The 15989-nt window shown below is 35.4% G+C and overlaps 2 protein-coding genes across 2 annotated transcripts; both read left to right on the top strand.

The window, feature by feature from the left end:
- Positions 1–429: 429 nt before the first annotated feature.
- LOC128997218 (platelet-activating factor acetylhydrolase IB subunit beta homolog) lies at positions 430–7939 on the top strand. The gene is made up of 5 exons (XM_054422824.1): positions 430–634; positions 2010–2216; positions 3318–3440; positions 5378–5498; positions 6168–7939. The coding sequence occupies exons 1-5, from the start codon at positions 569–571 to the stop codon at positions 6326–6328; spliced, it is 678 nt and encodes a 225-aa protein (XP_054278799.1). The 5' UTR covers positions 430–568; the 3' UTR covers positions 6329–7939.
- A 371-nt stretch (positions 7940–8310) lies between these two features.
- Positions 8311–15559, top strand: LOC128996599 (leucine-rich repeat neuronal protein 2-like). Its single transcript, XM_054421994.1, has 7 exons — positions 8311–8445; positions 10109–10464; positions 11028–11225; positions 11446–11624; positions 12450–12651; positions 13037–13224; positions 14863–15559. Exons 2-7 carry the CDS (start codon positions 10111–10113, stop codon positions 15143–15145), a joined length of 1404 nt encoding a protein of 467 aa, XP_054277969.1. The 5' UTR covers positions 8311–8445; positions 10109–10110; the 3' UTR covers positions 15146–15559.
- The last annotated feature ends 430 nt before the right edge of the window (positions 15560–15989 follow it).

Here is a 15989-nt window from a genome sequence, read left to right as displayed (position 1 = left end):
ATAAAATTGTCTTCAGCTTCAGCTAATCCATAAGGATGAGAAATCTACTTAGGGAGTTTGATTCATGGTTATCAATGGTAATGATTTAGTGATAGTGACAATGAGTGAGCAACAATATTATTGAAAAAGTACGTACATAGGACTAGGACTTGTCTTCATCAAAATAATGATATCCATATCCTAGAGACATTGAAGTATACCTAAGTTTGGATTCTATAATCAAAGCTAACGAACAGCGCCAAAGAAGTTAATCACTTCCTCGAGCTGCTGATCAGTAAGTATGTAATAAAATCACAATGTTCTTCTTCTTGTTCTTTCTTCTATCAGGCTGGCTACAGCGGGCTGCATCAAATTCAGACAGAAACAGCTGGGACTGATGGGAGTGGAGTGAGTAAGAATAAGAACAAAAACTGAAGAAATTAACTACTGTACTACTGTGCTGTATGTTAATGTTAGTTTTCTATTTGTTAGAACTTGTCTAGGATTTGTAATTCAGTTTTTCATTCATGCATATTATTCTGTCGGACGATTTACGAAATTAGTATACCGATTACAATTCAACTCAAAAATGAATCGGTGTGTGATACCTGCAATCAGTGAAGATGTGCAAGGTGATGGCAGGTGGATGAGCCAGGTTAGTTTTACTCTCTTAAAACTAGGGAAGGCTGGCCTGATCTATTTTGCAGCTTGATAAAAACGGTATCAGTGTATGAGTTTTAGTTTATGTTAGAACTTAGGTGCTGCTACAAACCACTCAAGGTAGCTCAAGCTGATTAATGTAGAAAGTTTTTTATATTCTATGCTGAACAAGTAGGGAAGAACCACTTTAGGCAATTCAGGATACTTTTAAGCTATTCACTATGTTAATCACTGTTGGTTATTGATTACAGTTGCTCTCCTGACCCAATTATGTTGGGACAGTCCCGAATTTGGACCATTTTCCCATGTTTACTTAAGTCTGTTCAGGTACACTTCATATCTGTTGGCACAAACAACCGAATGAGTACCTACCTAACATTGATTATTCGATTGTTTAATTTGATATAACTTTTGGTTAGTTAGCCTAGGTTAATCTTATTTAACTAAACGATAACTTATATAAATCTTAATTGATAGGCCTATATCGATCGATATTTTCATTCGGTTGTTTGTGCCAACAGATATAGAAGTGTACCCGTCTGTTCATTCTGGGGGTTAGAGAGCTTTCCTTATATTTTTCTTTAACCAAAGGTGGCAACCCTGGTAGGCTCCTCAAGACTTTACTGTTAATTGGAAACAAATGACTTAACTTACAACTAATTGAAATACAAACTACATTTTACACTACACTTAAGTTTAGATAATGTTAGAGCAAACACTAGTAGCGTAGTCATGACAAGTAGACCTAGTTTAGTATGACAGAGAGTTGACAGTTACAACTTCAAGCAGCAAACTTGTTTATGACAGCTATTAGTAAGCTTAAATAAACCATTCAGCAAATAACTGGCAAACTGGGGGAGTGAGTTGATTGTGTTTGCCTAAGTACCTAACAAACAACAATTTTACAGTGAGCCAATGACGGTGATAAACTGTTGAAACAGCAAAGCAAAGATATCTACAATTGTTAAGTTCTAGACTTTTACTAAAGTCTACACAACCTTCCGAACAAAGATGCTGGATCTTTATTTTCACTCATAGCATAGCAATATCAAAATATCACTGGTTAAATAATCAAGTGTGGGGTATTTTTTAAATTTCCGAGTTTTACAGCTGTACATACTGTGCTTGTTTGAATCCATCTCTACCTGTAGCAGAGCAGCGCTTAAATTAAATTTTGCCAACTGTGGATTCCAAGATTGGGACTGTAGCGTTGGGGGATAAGGTCTACGGTATGCTGTAGCTTAGAAATTGTTAAGTAAGTTGTGCAGATCTACAAATTACTGTAAGTTACGGTAATGCCTTATAATTAGGCCTAACTGTTTAGTTTTTTGTTTCTTCTAAAACAACTTTACTGTGGACATGTTTTCTAGCATAACCAACATTTGGCAGACACCAAAGACAGAGAGCCTGATGTCCTGTGGATCGGGGACTCAATAATGGCTCATTTGAAACAGCGACCTATGTGGAATGATCTGTTTGAGCCGCTCCATTCCCTCAACTTCGGCGTCTCAGGTGATACAACGCAAAATGTTTTGTGGAGGATAAAGAATGGCGCACTGGACAATATTAAGCCAAAGGTGAATTATCAAATGCAACTAACTTGGTCGATTATTATGTTTGCCTACTAGGCCTAGATACTAGGTATTCTCATTATGTTGTGTATTGGTGGTTAGCTTGGGTGGTTGTTATAGGTGAACGATGCTTCTAGGTGTCAAACGAGGACACTCGCCAAGGATTCCTTCCTTTTAGGGGGCATTATGAATATGAATAAATGATATCTAACAGTGCTTCTGTGTGTATCAAAAGTTTATTCCTTCAACAAAATGTAAACCCTATAGTATGATAGCCTATATATAGACTTGATATATCTTGGTGTTTATAAGCTCTTTAATTGGTGATTTAGTAAGTTGACTAAATTACCACAATTAAAAGTGTCCAAATTTCAAATTTCTTGATTTTGGACTACTTCGCTAAGAGATAAAAACGTTTAAATTACCTCTGTCAAATAGCTGAACCATAATTATTCAGCCGAATCAGAATAATCAGATTATTTTGTTACAAAGACAGCATTTTTCAAAGCTTGTAACTTCACCAACTCATAATTTAAAGACACACAACACAAACATTAAAAGAGAATATACAAACAAACATATAGATATCGCTATAACAATAAAGCGTCAGGGTTGGTAGCAGGCTGATTCAGAATGCCTTTTTCTTTTCACAAAAACAACATTTTACAGAATCCAGTACTGTAGGCTTTTAAACACAATGATTAGTATTTCAGAACACATTATAGCTTTGTTTTTAATTTGAATACAGTGACCTTTTTGCCCCAACAAGTGGTTCAAATTAGGCGGACATTCAAATCAGCTCATTAACTTCAGTTTTTAACACGGTTCACAACAGCCAACATATTCCGAAGAAAACTTGCAGCTTGCACCCCGTTGCTCATTCCCGGAATGTCCAACCCCCATCCCATATAATTCAACCTCCAGCAAAGACCACAAAATGTAACTGTCAATGTTGTTTCCCAGTCTCATACAATTCTTTTGGTCTTTGATAACAAATTTTCAACATAGCCTACGTAAAAATATTAAGTGCCTCTTAAAAATTTCTCTCTATTTTTTAATCTATATTCTATTTTTCTATTTCTAAAGTTGCCAATCTAATATTTTCAGGTTGTCATAGTCCATGTTGGAACAAACAATTTTGGAGACTTGCCTGAAGATATCTCCGATGGAATTGTAGAAATTGTTAATGTCATTCGTGAAAGACACCCAGATACTTACATTGTTTTTGTGGTAAGTATGAAATATCAATTTCTAAGCTGGTGAATAGTTAAATGAACATTTTAAAGACATTTTATGTAAAATTTGTATTTAGTCTTATGTTCCAGAAAATTGGCAAGCCTCAAAACACCGCTGGCTATTCACAGATTTGTGTGCATCACAAAATAACAATAGTTTGTCCTTTTTAAAAACTTCAGGAGGGAGGAGTATATTTATTATTTATTTTGAAAATTGAGTTTATTATAATAAACATAGCCTATTGGACACAGTAACAATAAACTTAAATTTATGATATAAATAACAATTAACTTTGTGCTGTCCGTATAAATGATTTTGAATGATTACATGATCCTTTTAACACTTTTATGTCCAGGCCTATTTCATTTTTTAATTTGGATGGAAGATTATATTTTTTTCGAAATTTGTCAAAAATATTTTTAATAGTCCCTCTTGTACCAATCATTATGCCAATTACTGAATTTAGATTATATTTGTCTCTTAAATAATTATCAAAATTACTATAGCCTACATTTTTCTCTTTTCTTCATCAACTTCTAAGGGTTGGTTTTTTGATATTTCAAACGTTATAGTTGGATCAATTATAATTCCACTTTTAGATTTTGTGTCATATATTAAAATGTCCTATCTTCTGTTCGATCCACCATCTTCAGTGCAATGTATTTCTTCTACTACTTGCCAGCCTTTTTTCCGTAGTTCTTGTGCGATCATTGATCTTACAGCATGGTGTCTTGCATTACACAGTAAGGCACCAAAGAGACAAGAGCCAAGGACGTGTTTAATTTACTTTTATATGTTTTACATTTTAAAGAATAAAAGTAGTTTTTTTCCGGTTTCTAAAAAAAATCCAACCATCACACACAAAATATTAGTTTTACTTGCACTTTTGCCAATTTACTTAATTGTTATCTGTTAACTCGATAATGTTTAATTATTCAATCCATTGACCAATCTTCCACTAAGATGTGATATTTTATTGTACTTCCAATTAATAGTTTGCCTGTAGAATCATTGAAATGGGACTATCATAATTTTCAGATGATTATCACACGGTTTCAATACATTCATACCTGTTGGTTATTTTTGGGTCTGGGTGTTCACTAGGCCTCATCTTCCGTCACAGTTCCACTTCCCACACATACTGCCACTGCACTCCTCCTGCTTCCACATCTCATCTCACCTCGTCAATCCACCTTTTTCTGATCTCTTGGTCTTCTTCCGTTCATGTGAAGCTCACTAATATTTTTTGGGTAGGCCTACTCTATCATTTTCCATTCTTTTAAAGAGGCCAAACCGATTTCTCTACTCAATCCCTCAAACTTTTTTCAACTGTTCCTCTTCTCAACTCTTCATTCCTAATTCTATCCAGTCTTGTTTTCCCTTTAATACCTCTTACAAACTTATTGTTTCAATAATGTTGTTTTTAAGTTAGACAGAGGGCACTTTATTCATTTGATGACTTTTTAAAGTTGAGAACAGATAATAGATCTTAAAATTCAGACCAACCATTGCAACCTGGAGTAGTGTGATCAATACTGTCCTACTAATAATTTTGATTGTAGCCTACCTATTCATGTAATTCTTTATGTTAATTGTTTGACACTATTCATGTAAACATGTATTTACAAATATGAATAAAGATCTTTTGATTTGATTTGAAGTTAGCTTTGTGATACGTTTTTCAAATTTTAACCTGATATTAAGCTGATGGAGTTAAGTTCATTCTTCATCAACAAATTTGCTACACAAAAGACTGCTCTCAGGACCAGATGTATTGCTTGACAGACAATTAACCTAATCTTTCACACTTACTTACTTCTGGTGTCTTCGCCACGATCGTTTGATCGAGGAATCGTCAGTATTCTTCCATTTTCAGGGTTTGACTACGTGTTGTGTTTTGAGTATGTGTGTGTAACAAATTGTTTCAACAGGAACTGCTGCCTAGAGGACAGCACCCAAACCCTCTCAGAGAACGTAACTCTGCCGTCAATGAGTTGGTGAGAAGGAAACTACAGGGTCAACCAAGAGTACAGACCGTTAGCTGTGAGAAAGGTAACGATGATAAGTAAAACAATTTGTTTGTCATTGTCTCATTAAACGAATTCAATTAAGTAGTTTAAAAGTAGCCTATCCATTTTTCTCGATTTGAAAAAAAAAAAAACAATCTACAAAGGATGTTGATAAATTAAAGTCTTTATCAAACTCCTGTAGGGAGCCAAGCACGAGCTAGTTCAAATGTGACACCAAAACTTTGTCACTTTTCCACTATACTTTTCTGGCCTGTTACAATCTGTCCCCGATGATTAGTTTCATGGTCTAAAATTATGTCAAAAGAAATCTAAACTAAGTATGAAACACATTCGTAATTCTTGTAAAAATGTAAAGAACATTAAGTTTCTGCTTTTTTTAATCAAAATATAAAAACACGGTTTCATAACCTGTTCATGAAACGGTGTTTTTATATTTTGATTAAAAAAAGCAATTTTTGTAAACTACAAAATAGCGGCACTGTCACTTACAGACGGTTTGGATGTTATATTTACATTTTTTATGAAACCAAAAATAATACCTTAAAACGTTGGTAGAAAGTTGAAAACACCCTGTATTATATTTAACTTTTTATAATAATTGAAATAATAAATTATTCAACTTTGTTTGGTTTAGTTGCGTTGCTTATAACTTTTACCCTAAACAAATTTTAATCAACTTATTTTCTGGCAGGCCTAGTAGGCACGGACGGGACCATTAGTCACCACGACATGCCTGACTACCTACATCTCTCGGACGCCGGCTACCGCAAGGCCTTTGAACCGCTGCACGACCTGTTGCTGCAACTGCTCTCCGAGGGGGAGGAAGAGAAGGACCTGACGCCTTCGGAATGAATCATCGCAAAGACTAGCGGGTTGAGGGTTACCAGTGTTAGCAACGGAAAAGAATCTCTCAGAGCTTTAAAGTAGGCCTGTACATTTTAGTTCTATCGCCTCTTTTGTGAAGGGATCGAGTGAATACGGTTAGGTTCAACGTGAGCAAAAGTTTTGGTTGAAATTAATCTACAGATTGGGATGGAATATTATTCTACCTTCAAAAGGTTTGGCTTTGTTAGTTGCAGCTATATTTTTTTTCTATCCATTGTAATGCAGGTTGAACAATTTGTTTAGATTCCGAGAAACTTACTTGCAGTCGAACTACACAAGTGTAAATTTTGCTTTACAAATGTAACCGAATGTTGAACAAATAGAGGTAATGTCGCTCAGATTGTTAAAAGAACTATGAACAAATTTTTTACTATTATCAAGTTTATAGGCCACTTTCACTGTAAAGTTAACGCTAGTTTACTGTAGGGTAGGAAATAATCTTTCAATTACACTTACACTTCAGACTGAGGTTAGTGAATATGTTCGGAGTTTACGAAGGTAACAAAGTTACTATATGGTCTCAAGTGCGGCGCACCAATGAAAAGCATCACCAAAGTTTCCCGCTTTATTCGTTGTTCGGACAAGCGTTAGTGATATTGCAGGGATTTTAGTTTGTCTAATACTTTGTCAGTCACTTTAAGGTTATGTTTTCCAAGTTGTTTACTTTAGTTGTATTTTTTTTAGAATTGTCGAATCTTGAAACACTTTGCTTTATGTCTGTGATCAGTTAAGCTTGTATTTTTTCCATTTTGTACGCGAGCAAAATAATATACTGTAAATTTCAAAGAAATCAGACAAAACTAATGTGTGCATACTGCATTCTTATTTTACTGTGTCGTTTTGATGTTGATTGTTTTGAAAAAATTATGCATTTTCATAAGTAAGTTATGTGGAACCATTCAAAATTTTTATTTCTGCAAATTTGTTGGACAACTTTAAGTTAAAATTGAAGCAATTAATATTGTCGCTTTTTAATGACAAAAATAGTTAATTTTTCCAGGTCTTCACGTTTTTAGTCTTGGTACTGAAACAGTCTAGGTAATATTATTTGGGTCCATTTTACAAGACAATTGTGCTCAAACCGCATTGTGAAAAAATATGACAAATGACACAGCTCTTACATGTAAATACACAAACTCTTGCATAGGAATAATTTTACACTGTTTTAGTTGCATGATCAGAATATAACCCGATAATCAACAATAATGATTGAAAATGTAAATTAGTTTTTGCTCAAGATGTTAGATAGCGAACATAGTAAAAAAATATTTCATTGGACTAAACAATAAATCTGGAGGAATGAAAAAAACTAGAATAAAAATATTGAAGCTTGGTAATTTAAATATGGATCATGCAACTACATTTTATATGTTTACATTCCCCACCTTAAGTTTTAGTCGTTTGTTTTACTTTAGTAAGTTTCTTCATGATGTACTTCAATGAATTTTATATACATTTTTGTAACTGCTGTTTTTGTGTGGAAATTATTTTTGCATTGTATTATTCAATAAATTATAAAAAATCAACGGAATGCAACTTCTTTTGTATACCTGAATAATAAAAGCATTCAGATTTTTACTTGTGTCGAATTTCTTCAGCCCTTTGTGTCATCATTGTATAGTTATCGATGGATTTCTTGTTTTGAGATGCTGAAACATTAACAGGTGTTTGTGCAATTGCTAAACTAACCAAAATGTTTCATATACCTCTCAATTTGAAATACGTTGGAAAGTTTTTTAGAATTCAGTCAAGTTTTAAAAATTTTTCCACAAATCACTCTTTTTGTACACAAATCTCACACAGTGCTGCAATAATGACAATTATGTTTCGTCACATTTAATCGTTAATGAATGCTGTAAAACCAGATAATTGTTGAGCAATGGTGAGTCACATGTAGAAATGGTCTCACAAAAAGCAAGCCACACGAGTAATGCAGTCACTGGGTGAAGTGATGTCGTATTTATGACAGATAAGTGTAACAGGTGAGCCTGCTGGTTATCTCCTGGGCTTGGTCTCTTATCTTGCTTATCAGCCCAAGTGGAGACACCTTGCTGCTCACACCTTTGCTGCTCCGGTGAAACTTGGTAAGTTTTGAAATATTTAATTTGCGAAAATCACATTTTATTGATGAATACTTTTCACCTTTGTGTTAGTTTTGATTAATTTTTAACATATGTTTTTGTTTGTAAATATTTTTGGTCTTATTTAGTTGTGAATCATATTTTCTAATGTTTCAGGGTTATTTTGATCACAATTATGAAAATAGGAATCCATTAAGTATTTCTTTTACAACAAAATAGGTGTAAAAAATGTTAGTTAAATGTATTTAGTTGGGTAATCAAATCATTGAGGTACGAATAGGAGAAAATGTTTTCAATTATGCCTATTAAGTTTGAAAATCTTTGATTCATTACCATGTTTATCTGTTGAGGTCCAGGTACAACTACTAATAGTATGATTTGGATTTTAACTTATTGGTTAAATCTGTATGACCTCATTTCAAATCTGGAAATTATTGTCCTCAAGACCTGTGGGTTTAATTTAAAATTTAAGTTGTCTACGTTGTGTTAACAGTTTAAAGGAATGACAAAATAACTTACATTTGTGAATATGACCGGAGAAGGAACAGGTGACCCTATAGTCTGCATGATGGAACCTGGCTCCTGACTCTCTATCAGTGTCTCTCTATGAGTGTCAGGAGACAGGTTCCAACATACAGACTTTAGTTAACAACTCTACACAAGGCATCGTCACTGTACACTCATCTTCCGCTCGTAATTTTTAAATTATAGAAAATTCTGATGACAATATATCTGAAATGACAAATTGTATCGTTTTCCTGGATGATTCTGACTAAAGGGACAGCTGGCCTTATTCAGTAGCAAACCTACACAAGGTAACTCCCTCCTTTAAGTCTATCCTCCTCCACTTCAGCGTAAAATACACAAAATTTTATTTATTGTTTGGGAAGACAATAGATGCAGGACCATGGTTAGGACAGTTTTCACAAAAGAATCGATTTGGATTGGAGTGTCCAATCGAAATCTATCACCACTTACCATATTTTATATGTATTACCGTCATGTGAGTAAACAGTATAAGTGTAAAGTATAGTTATTTGTGCAACTAGTGAGAAAAGTGAGCAATTGACTCACTCGAGAGAAATCCTTACTCACGAGCCGTAGGCGAGTGAGGAATGGTTTCTCGAGTGAGGCAATTGTACTTTGAACTCGAGTTGCACATTATACTTTTCCTACAGTTACCACAAAACAAATAAATTTGTGAAGAAACATAACCTATTTTTACACAGAAGTGAACTTTTAATATACAATTTAATTTAATGTGAAGTGACAAATACAACAGTACAACAGCTGACCAGCTGATTTACAGCCAGTGCTGCCAACGTGTTTCACGCGCATACGACGTTGCCTGCATGTTACGCGCTCACTATTTCGTGCCTTCACGTTGCAAATCTGGAGTGAGACAAAGTAATTAGAGTGAGACAATGTTAACATTGTCTCACTGATGAGCGAATTGGCCACTTTGCTTTCTCAAATCAGTGAGAGAACATGTACATTGATAGGTAACTGTAGGAAAAATATATTATTATATGTGTCATTGAACAGTGCTTTCTGATATAAATTAGAAATTAGAGTTGGGGGAACTCAGGAAACCTTCCCCTTAAACCGCCTAAATTTTGTGGACGGTGTATAGTAAAATGATTATACAACAAAAATGTGTTTTCAGAAATGAGAGACTTGGTGGTGTTGTGTGTTGCGCTCGTTGTGTACGAAGCTGCAGCAGACTTGTGCCAGAAGTGTGTTTGCAGCAAGGACGAGCTGAACTGCGACTATGCGGGTCTCGAGGACCACTTTGACGACTCCGAGTGGAACGGAACTGACCAGACGATAGTTTCATTTGGCCACAACTACATCATACACTTGAAGCCGTTTCCGCAGCTGCCCGTGACCAATTTGTCCCTGAGCCATAACTGGATCGCCAGAATTGAGCCTGCATGCTTCAAACAGCTGGCAAATTTAACACAGCTAGATTTGAGCCATAACCGACTTACTTCAGACCAACTAAGACCTGACGTTTTCAAGGTACAGTAGAGTACATTGCCAATGCTGATTTGGACAAAAAAATTAGATTTAGATTAATCAAAATTTAGGTTACTAATCCATGTGAGCTTCACAATATCCACAGGCCTTAAGCAATTTCCAAAGTTTCATAATAATTTGGTAAAAAGTGTTTTTCTATCGATTTGGGAGTCGTTTATAAATGTACGAATGCGAGTATGTACATTTGAAATCTTGTAAAGACAACAGGAATATAATTAGAAAAATAGCCTATATATATATATTATTATTTTTCTTGGTGTTTGTTGTCTATTGCAAATTTAAAAATTATTATAGAAAGATACCTATTACTGTCTAGTGATTCCTCTGCTCCTAGAATGGACTACATGTTTTGATGTTGTTGATTCATCATCTTAATATAAGGTTGTACAAAACTTTCTTTTCTCACTTGTCGTCTTGTGTGATGCATGATTGGGTTTTGGTAAAATCATAAAATGAAACTATACTGCAGTTTTAGATCATAAACGTTTTAATTCTGTGTTGTTAGATGTTCCACCGATGTTACTCAACCAAGTATATTGTTCCAGGGCCACTATGCTCCAGAAGCCTACGAACCTTTGAGAAACCTGAAGACTTTGAACTTGGCCTCAAACGCTTTACACTCGCTGCACTCTGATCTGTTTGAACATTTGCCTAACTTGGAAGATCTCTCTTTGGCCTCAAACCCACTGAAGGTTCTAGATAGGCAGACGACGATCGCAATTACTTCTATACCTTATTTAAAGGTTGGTTACGTTCATACTTCGTAAAAGAAATCGGATGTTAGCAATAAGCTTAAAAACAACAATTAATAATTAATCTCAGATCCCAAAAAAAGAGTAATCTCAATTTTATAAATAGAAATAAAACAACGTGGTATTATGATTTTATCGAGCCCTCAATGTTTTTCTTTTGTTTTATTCTACATTGAATTTGTGGAAAATCTGATTATATTTCTTCATCTAGATTTTAGATTTGTCAAGTACGTCCCTCCGCACATTCTGTGAACATGTTCTTCACACTCCTCGGTTTCTCGAGGTTCTCGATCTCTCCAGGAACTTGTTCAAGACTGTCCCTCAAACCTTGGAAGATTCTCACAGTTTGAAGAAGCTCTTCCTCGATGAGAATCCTATCAGTGAAATCATGTAAGCATTTGAAAGTGTAAACCTAGACATATTAATAGAACCATTAACATTAACTGCATGTATAGCTTATTTACTACAACGACTATCCGCAGTACTGATAATTAGACCAATTCGTATATACCAAGGCATAAATGTGGTTCGGATTCCACTATGAACTGTAGGTCCCTTAGTTGCCATTAGCTGTATGGGCTATTAATTAACAGCTGTTTCTAAGGAACAAGTCGGCCTTAGTCACTAACAAGACTACAAGATCGCGCCACTCATCTTCAGTTATACTTGGCTTAAAATACCTAGTTTGTACGGTCGCCATTTCAAAGAAAAGTATAAAGGAAGCATAAAGTATAAGTAAGTAGATTCAAATCCAAGTTTTTAGATTTTTTTTGTTTTGTAATCACATAAGCTGATGATTTGTCAATGAGATTTTTGCAGAAAAAATATGCTCAAAATCCACTGATTGTATGATTATGATTGTACTGTTGAATGCACAGTCTTAATAGACCTTTTTTTGTTTCCTATTCTTTTCTTTGTTGGACTTGTAAGTGTTCCAAACAATAAAATTGATTACCGTATTGTTTTCATCTGTTATGTTTCCTACGATATGTTTACTTATAATCTGAACAAAGGAACAGATCCCCGATCCAAGTTAAAAGTTTCTCCCTGTTTATTGTATCTTATATTTTGCATTTTTCTGTCAGAATTGAGGCTGTGCTACCTTCCAGGTACCACTTAAATAATTACCGGTATCATACTTTAAAGCAAAAAATTCTATCTAATTTTTTGCTTATTCCTGTGAGGGGATTTTCACGATTTATTGTCGTTTCACAGGAGTTTCCCGCCGCTGCCGTACCTGGAGGTGTTGAGCATATCCTGGATGCCCAACTTGACCAGGATAGGACCAGGATCCCTGAGTGGTCTTGTGTCCCTGCAGGAGTTGTACTGTTCTCACAACCCTTTACTGAACAACATCAGTGGTGCTGCTCTCAGCCAACCAGCTGTGGGCAGTCAGACATGGCCTCCACTCAAGAAGGTCTGTATCAAATTCAAATAGTTGTTGAAAGTGGATACTAGGAGAATCATGGAAGCAGAATAGATGTCTTACTCCATTCACTTTCATCAACTGGTGATAAAGCTCAATAGCAGTTGACAACTTAACCACAAAAATCTAATTACAGAATGCTATTCATGTGTACTGGGAGTGTGAACTTTATTTCACAATGTTTTAAATACTGTTTCGAGACTAAAACTATTTTATAAATGTGGGAATCGGCTACAATAGTATTGGATAAAGTAAAGAACACAACTTGTTGGTCTCAGGTTTGAACTGGTTGGTTGGCTGCGATGGATACCTTAATACACAAACAACTCCCTATTGTTTAACAGTCTGCTTGAATACTTCCATACCTGTGTTGCAGATCGCCTTGAACAACAACAAGTTAGGGTACTTGGACTTTGAACTGGTGGGTCACTGGGAACAGCAGGAGATGGTCAACATTCAGAACAACCCTTGGGTGTGTGAGTGTCACAACCAGTGGCTAGTGTCCACACTGTTGCCTCTGTTGGAGCGGCTCAACGGCTCCGAACACAATGTGGCTGGCGTGGTGTGAGTTCAAACACTTTATTGCTAAAGCAGGAATATTCGGGTGAGGTTCATTTGTCCGAGTTTTCAACTGTCCGAGTTTGTTAAAAATTACAAAATATTTGAAAAATCATTTGTCCGAGTTTTCAACTGTCCGAGTATGGTTTAAATAATAATAATATTTCGTTAAATCAACTGTCCGAGTTTTCATTTGTCCGAGTTTTTAAATTATTTAAAAAATATCAAAATATCATTTGTCCGAGTTTTCAACTGTCCGAGGAGGGGCAACATCAAAATGTGACAATGCGCACCGAGACTAGCGTGTCTAAAGCGCCTGTTCAGAAGTCGATGTGAACACCTTCTGTGAAGGAGTCAGGCATTGTGTGAGCCGCGAGAGGCCCTCACGTCGACTTAAGAAAAATTATATTATTTTTATTATAAGACTAATTTTACAATTTTTAATTATAAAATTAAACTGTCATCACCAAACACAACCAACCAAACTTGCTGATAATATAATAATGGCGGGGGTATTTTATATTATCAGCAAGTTTGGTTGGTTGTGTTAGGTGATGAGAGTTTAATTTTATAATTAATAATTGTAAAATTAGTCTTATATAAAATTAAAATAATTTTTCTTAATTCGACGTGAGGGGCTCTTGCGGCTCGCACAATGCCTGACTCCTTCACAGAAGGGGTTCACATCGACTTCTGAACAGGCGCTTTAGACACGCTAGTCTCGGTGCGCATTGTCACATTTTGATGTTGCCCCTACTCGGACAGTTGAAAACTCGGACAAATGATATTTTGATATTTTTTAAATAATTTAAAAACTCGGACAAATGAAAACTCGGACAGTTGATTTATCTAATTATTATTAGTTATTTATCAAAACTCGGACAGTTGAAAACTCGGGCAAATGATTTTTCAAATATTTTGTGATTTTTAACAAACTCGGACAGTTGAAAACTCGGACAAATGATGTGATCCCGAATATTCTAACTGTCACTGGTCATACCCTATGTTTTTAACAGATTAGTGTAGAATCCTTGAGAATTAATCATTGAACTTTGTTGAAGCAAGGGAAACCATTTCCCTGTTTTAAGATGGTGGATAATTCATCTACAGCTACTAGGCCAGGCTGTGTGTGTGTGTGAGTGTGAACGAGTTTATTTAAGGATTGCCTTGCAATCCCTTAGCTTGACAACATTTCGGATACATTCTAACATGGGATTTAAAAAGTGGAAATTGTATTTTTTATCTATCCTATTGAATGCATTTCTTCTTCGGATAAAGTAATTGTTAAATCTAGCAGCTCACCATGCATAAGTGCAGATTATTAATCATTCAGATTATTAACCTTTCATATCAACTTCTTTTTTCATTCCAAAGTTTGTCTTTATCAATCATCTGCTCTCTCTTCTCATCATCCTACATATGTCCTTATGTATACATATCCTCTTTTGTTTAAGTGATTCTTGAGGCTGGGCAACAATTAGAACTCTCCATCTTCCCCTACCCCCTAAATTTCACTCCATCCACCATCTGCTCTCCTACCTTCGCCACTTTTCTTAGTTCATTCATGATACAATTATGACAAAAATATTCCAATGCATAAAAAAAGCAAAACCACAAATATTTAATGAAACTTGCCATTTCCAGCTGCCACGCGCCTGACGCCATGATGGGCCAGAGTCTAGCTCAGCTGGATCATAGAGCCTACCACATGAGGTGTCTGGACCTCTACGACCACCATCCCGAGAGAGACGGCTCCTTCCTGGTCGGAACACTGATTGGAGTTATCTTCGCCGTGCCGTTGACTATACTGGTGTATGTCACGTACAGTAGGCATCTGCGCACCACGGCCGCCCGCTACCACCGAGCCTTCTACAAGCCACAGGGAGCCATGCATGAGTTCTCCATCAATCCTGCGTCTGAGTTGTGAGCAAAGAGCATGAGCTAACGGATAACTCATGGTCTAACTCATGCTAATGGGTTAGTTGTTGCTATGGTGTTATGGATTAATGTGTTTGGGCGATGCATCTGATGGTGATTCAATTGTAAATCATAAATGTTGTTGTTTGTTCACTTGTTAATTTTATTAGGTCTATAAGAACTGACAAAATTAAATTGAGGATTTGGTTTTACCACGGCATAAGAAATAACATTAATTTTACTCTGTAGGCCTACACAAATATTAGAATATTCCACCGTCACTAGGATTTTCAACTAATGAGGTTTGAGTTGTAAAGAGAGATGTCTTGAGCTCCACAAGCCAGGAAGTTTACAGTCGCCTTTCCAGCTCAAACCTCTAATTTTGCAGCCCAATTTTGATGAAAATCTCTTATCAACGAACCACAATTACACAAAATAACAAATAACATGGAAATGTTAAAAGTTTTAAACAAAGGAAGCAGAGTGGATTAAACCAAAGAATATCTCATAGGTAACAACAACCTGAAAAATCCCAGTCATAACCAAATTTCTTAATCAAACCTCATTTTTGACCAAATTTAACATCAATAATCAATAGTCAACAAATTTCTAAATCCTGTCTATTGAAAAAACCATCTGTAAATTCATATTACATTTACACAAAACAAACAATGTAAACAAAAGTTAAGTATTTACTATCTTATTAAAGTTCAACATGTCACTTCAAGAAAAAAGATTTATTTCGGGGTGCACAGTTTTCATTTACTACTTAAATCTAAATTCTTGTATAGTGTAAAGTGTTGTGAGTTTCTTGTGCTGGATTGGACTCTTTCCCATTCAGGTAAGCCTGCTAT

This window comes from Macrosteles quadrilineatus, unplaced genomic scaffold (assembly GCF_028750875.1).
Source record: "Macrosteles quadrilineatus isolate MER2022 unplaced genomic scaffold, UCM_ALF_1.0 Scaffold_6__1_contigs__length_79288215, whole genome shotgun sequence".
In the NCBI taxonomy this organism is placed as follows: Eukaryota; Metazoa; Arthropoda; class Insecta; order Hemiptera; family Cicadellidae; genus Macrosteles; species Macrosteles quadrilineatus.
This window is presented reverse-complemented; position numbering and strand designations above follow the sequence as displayed.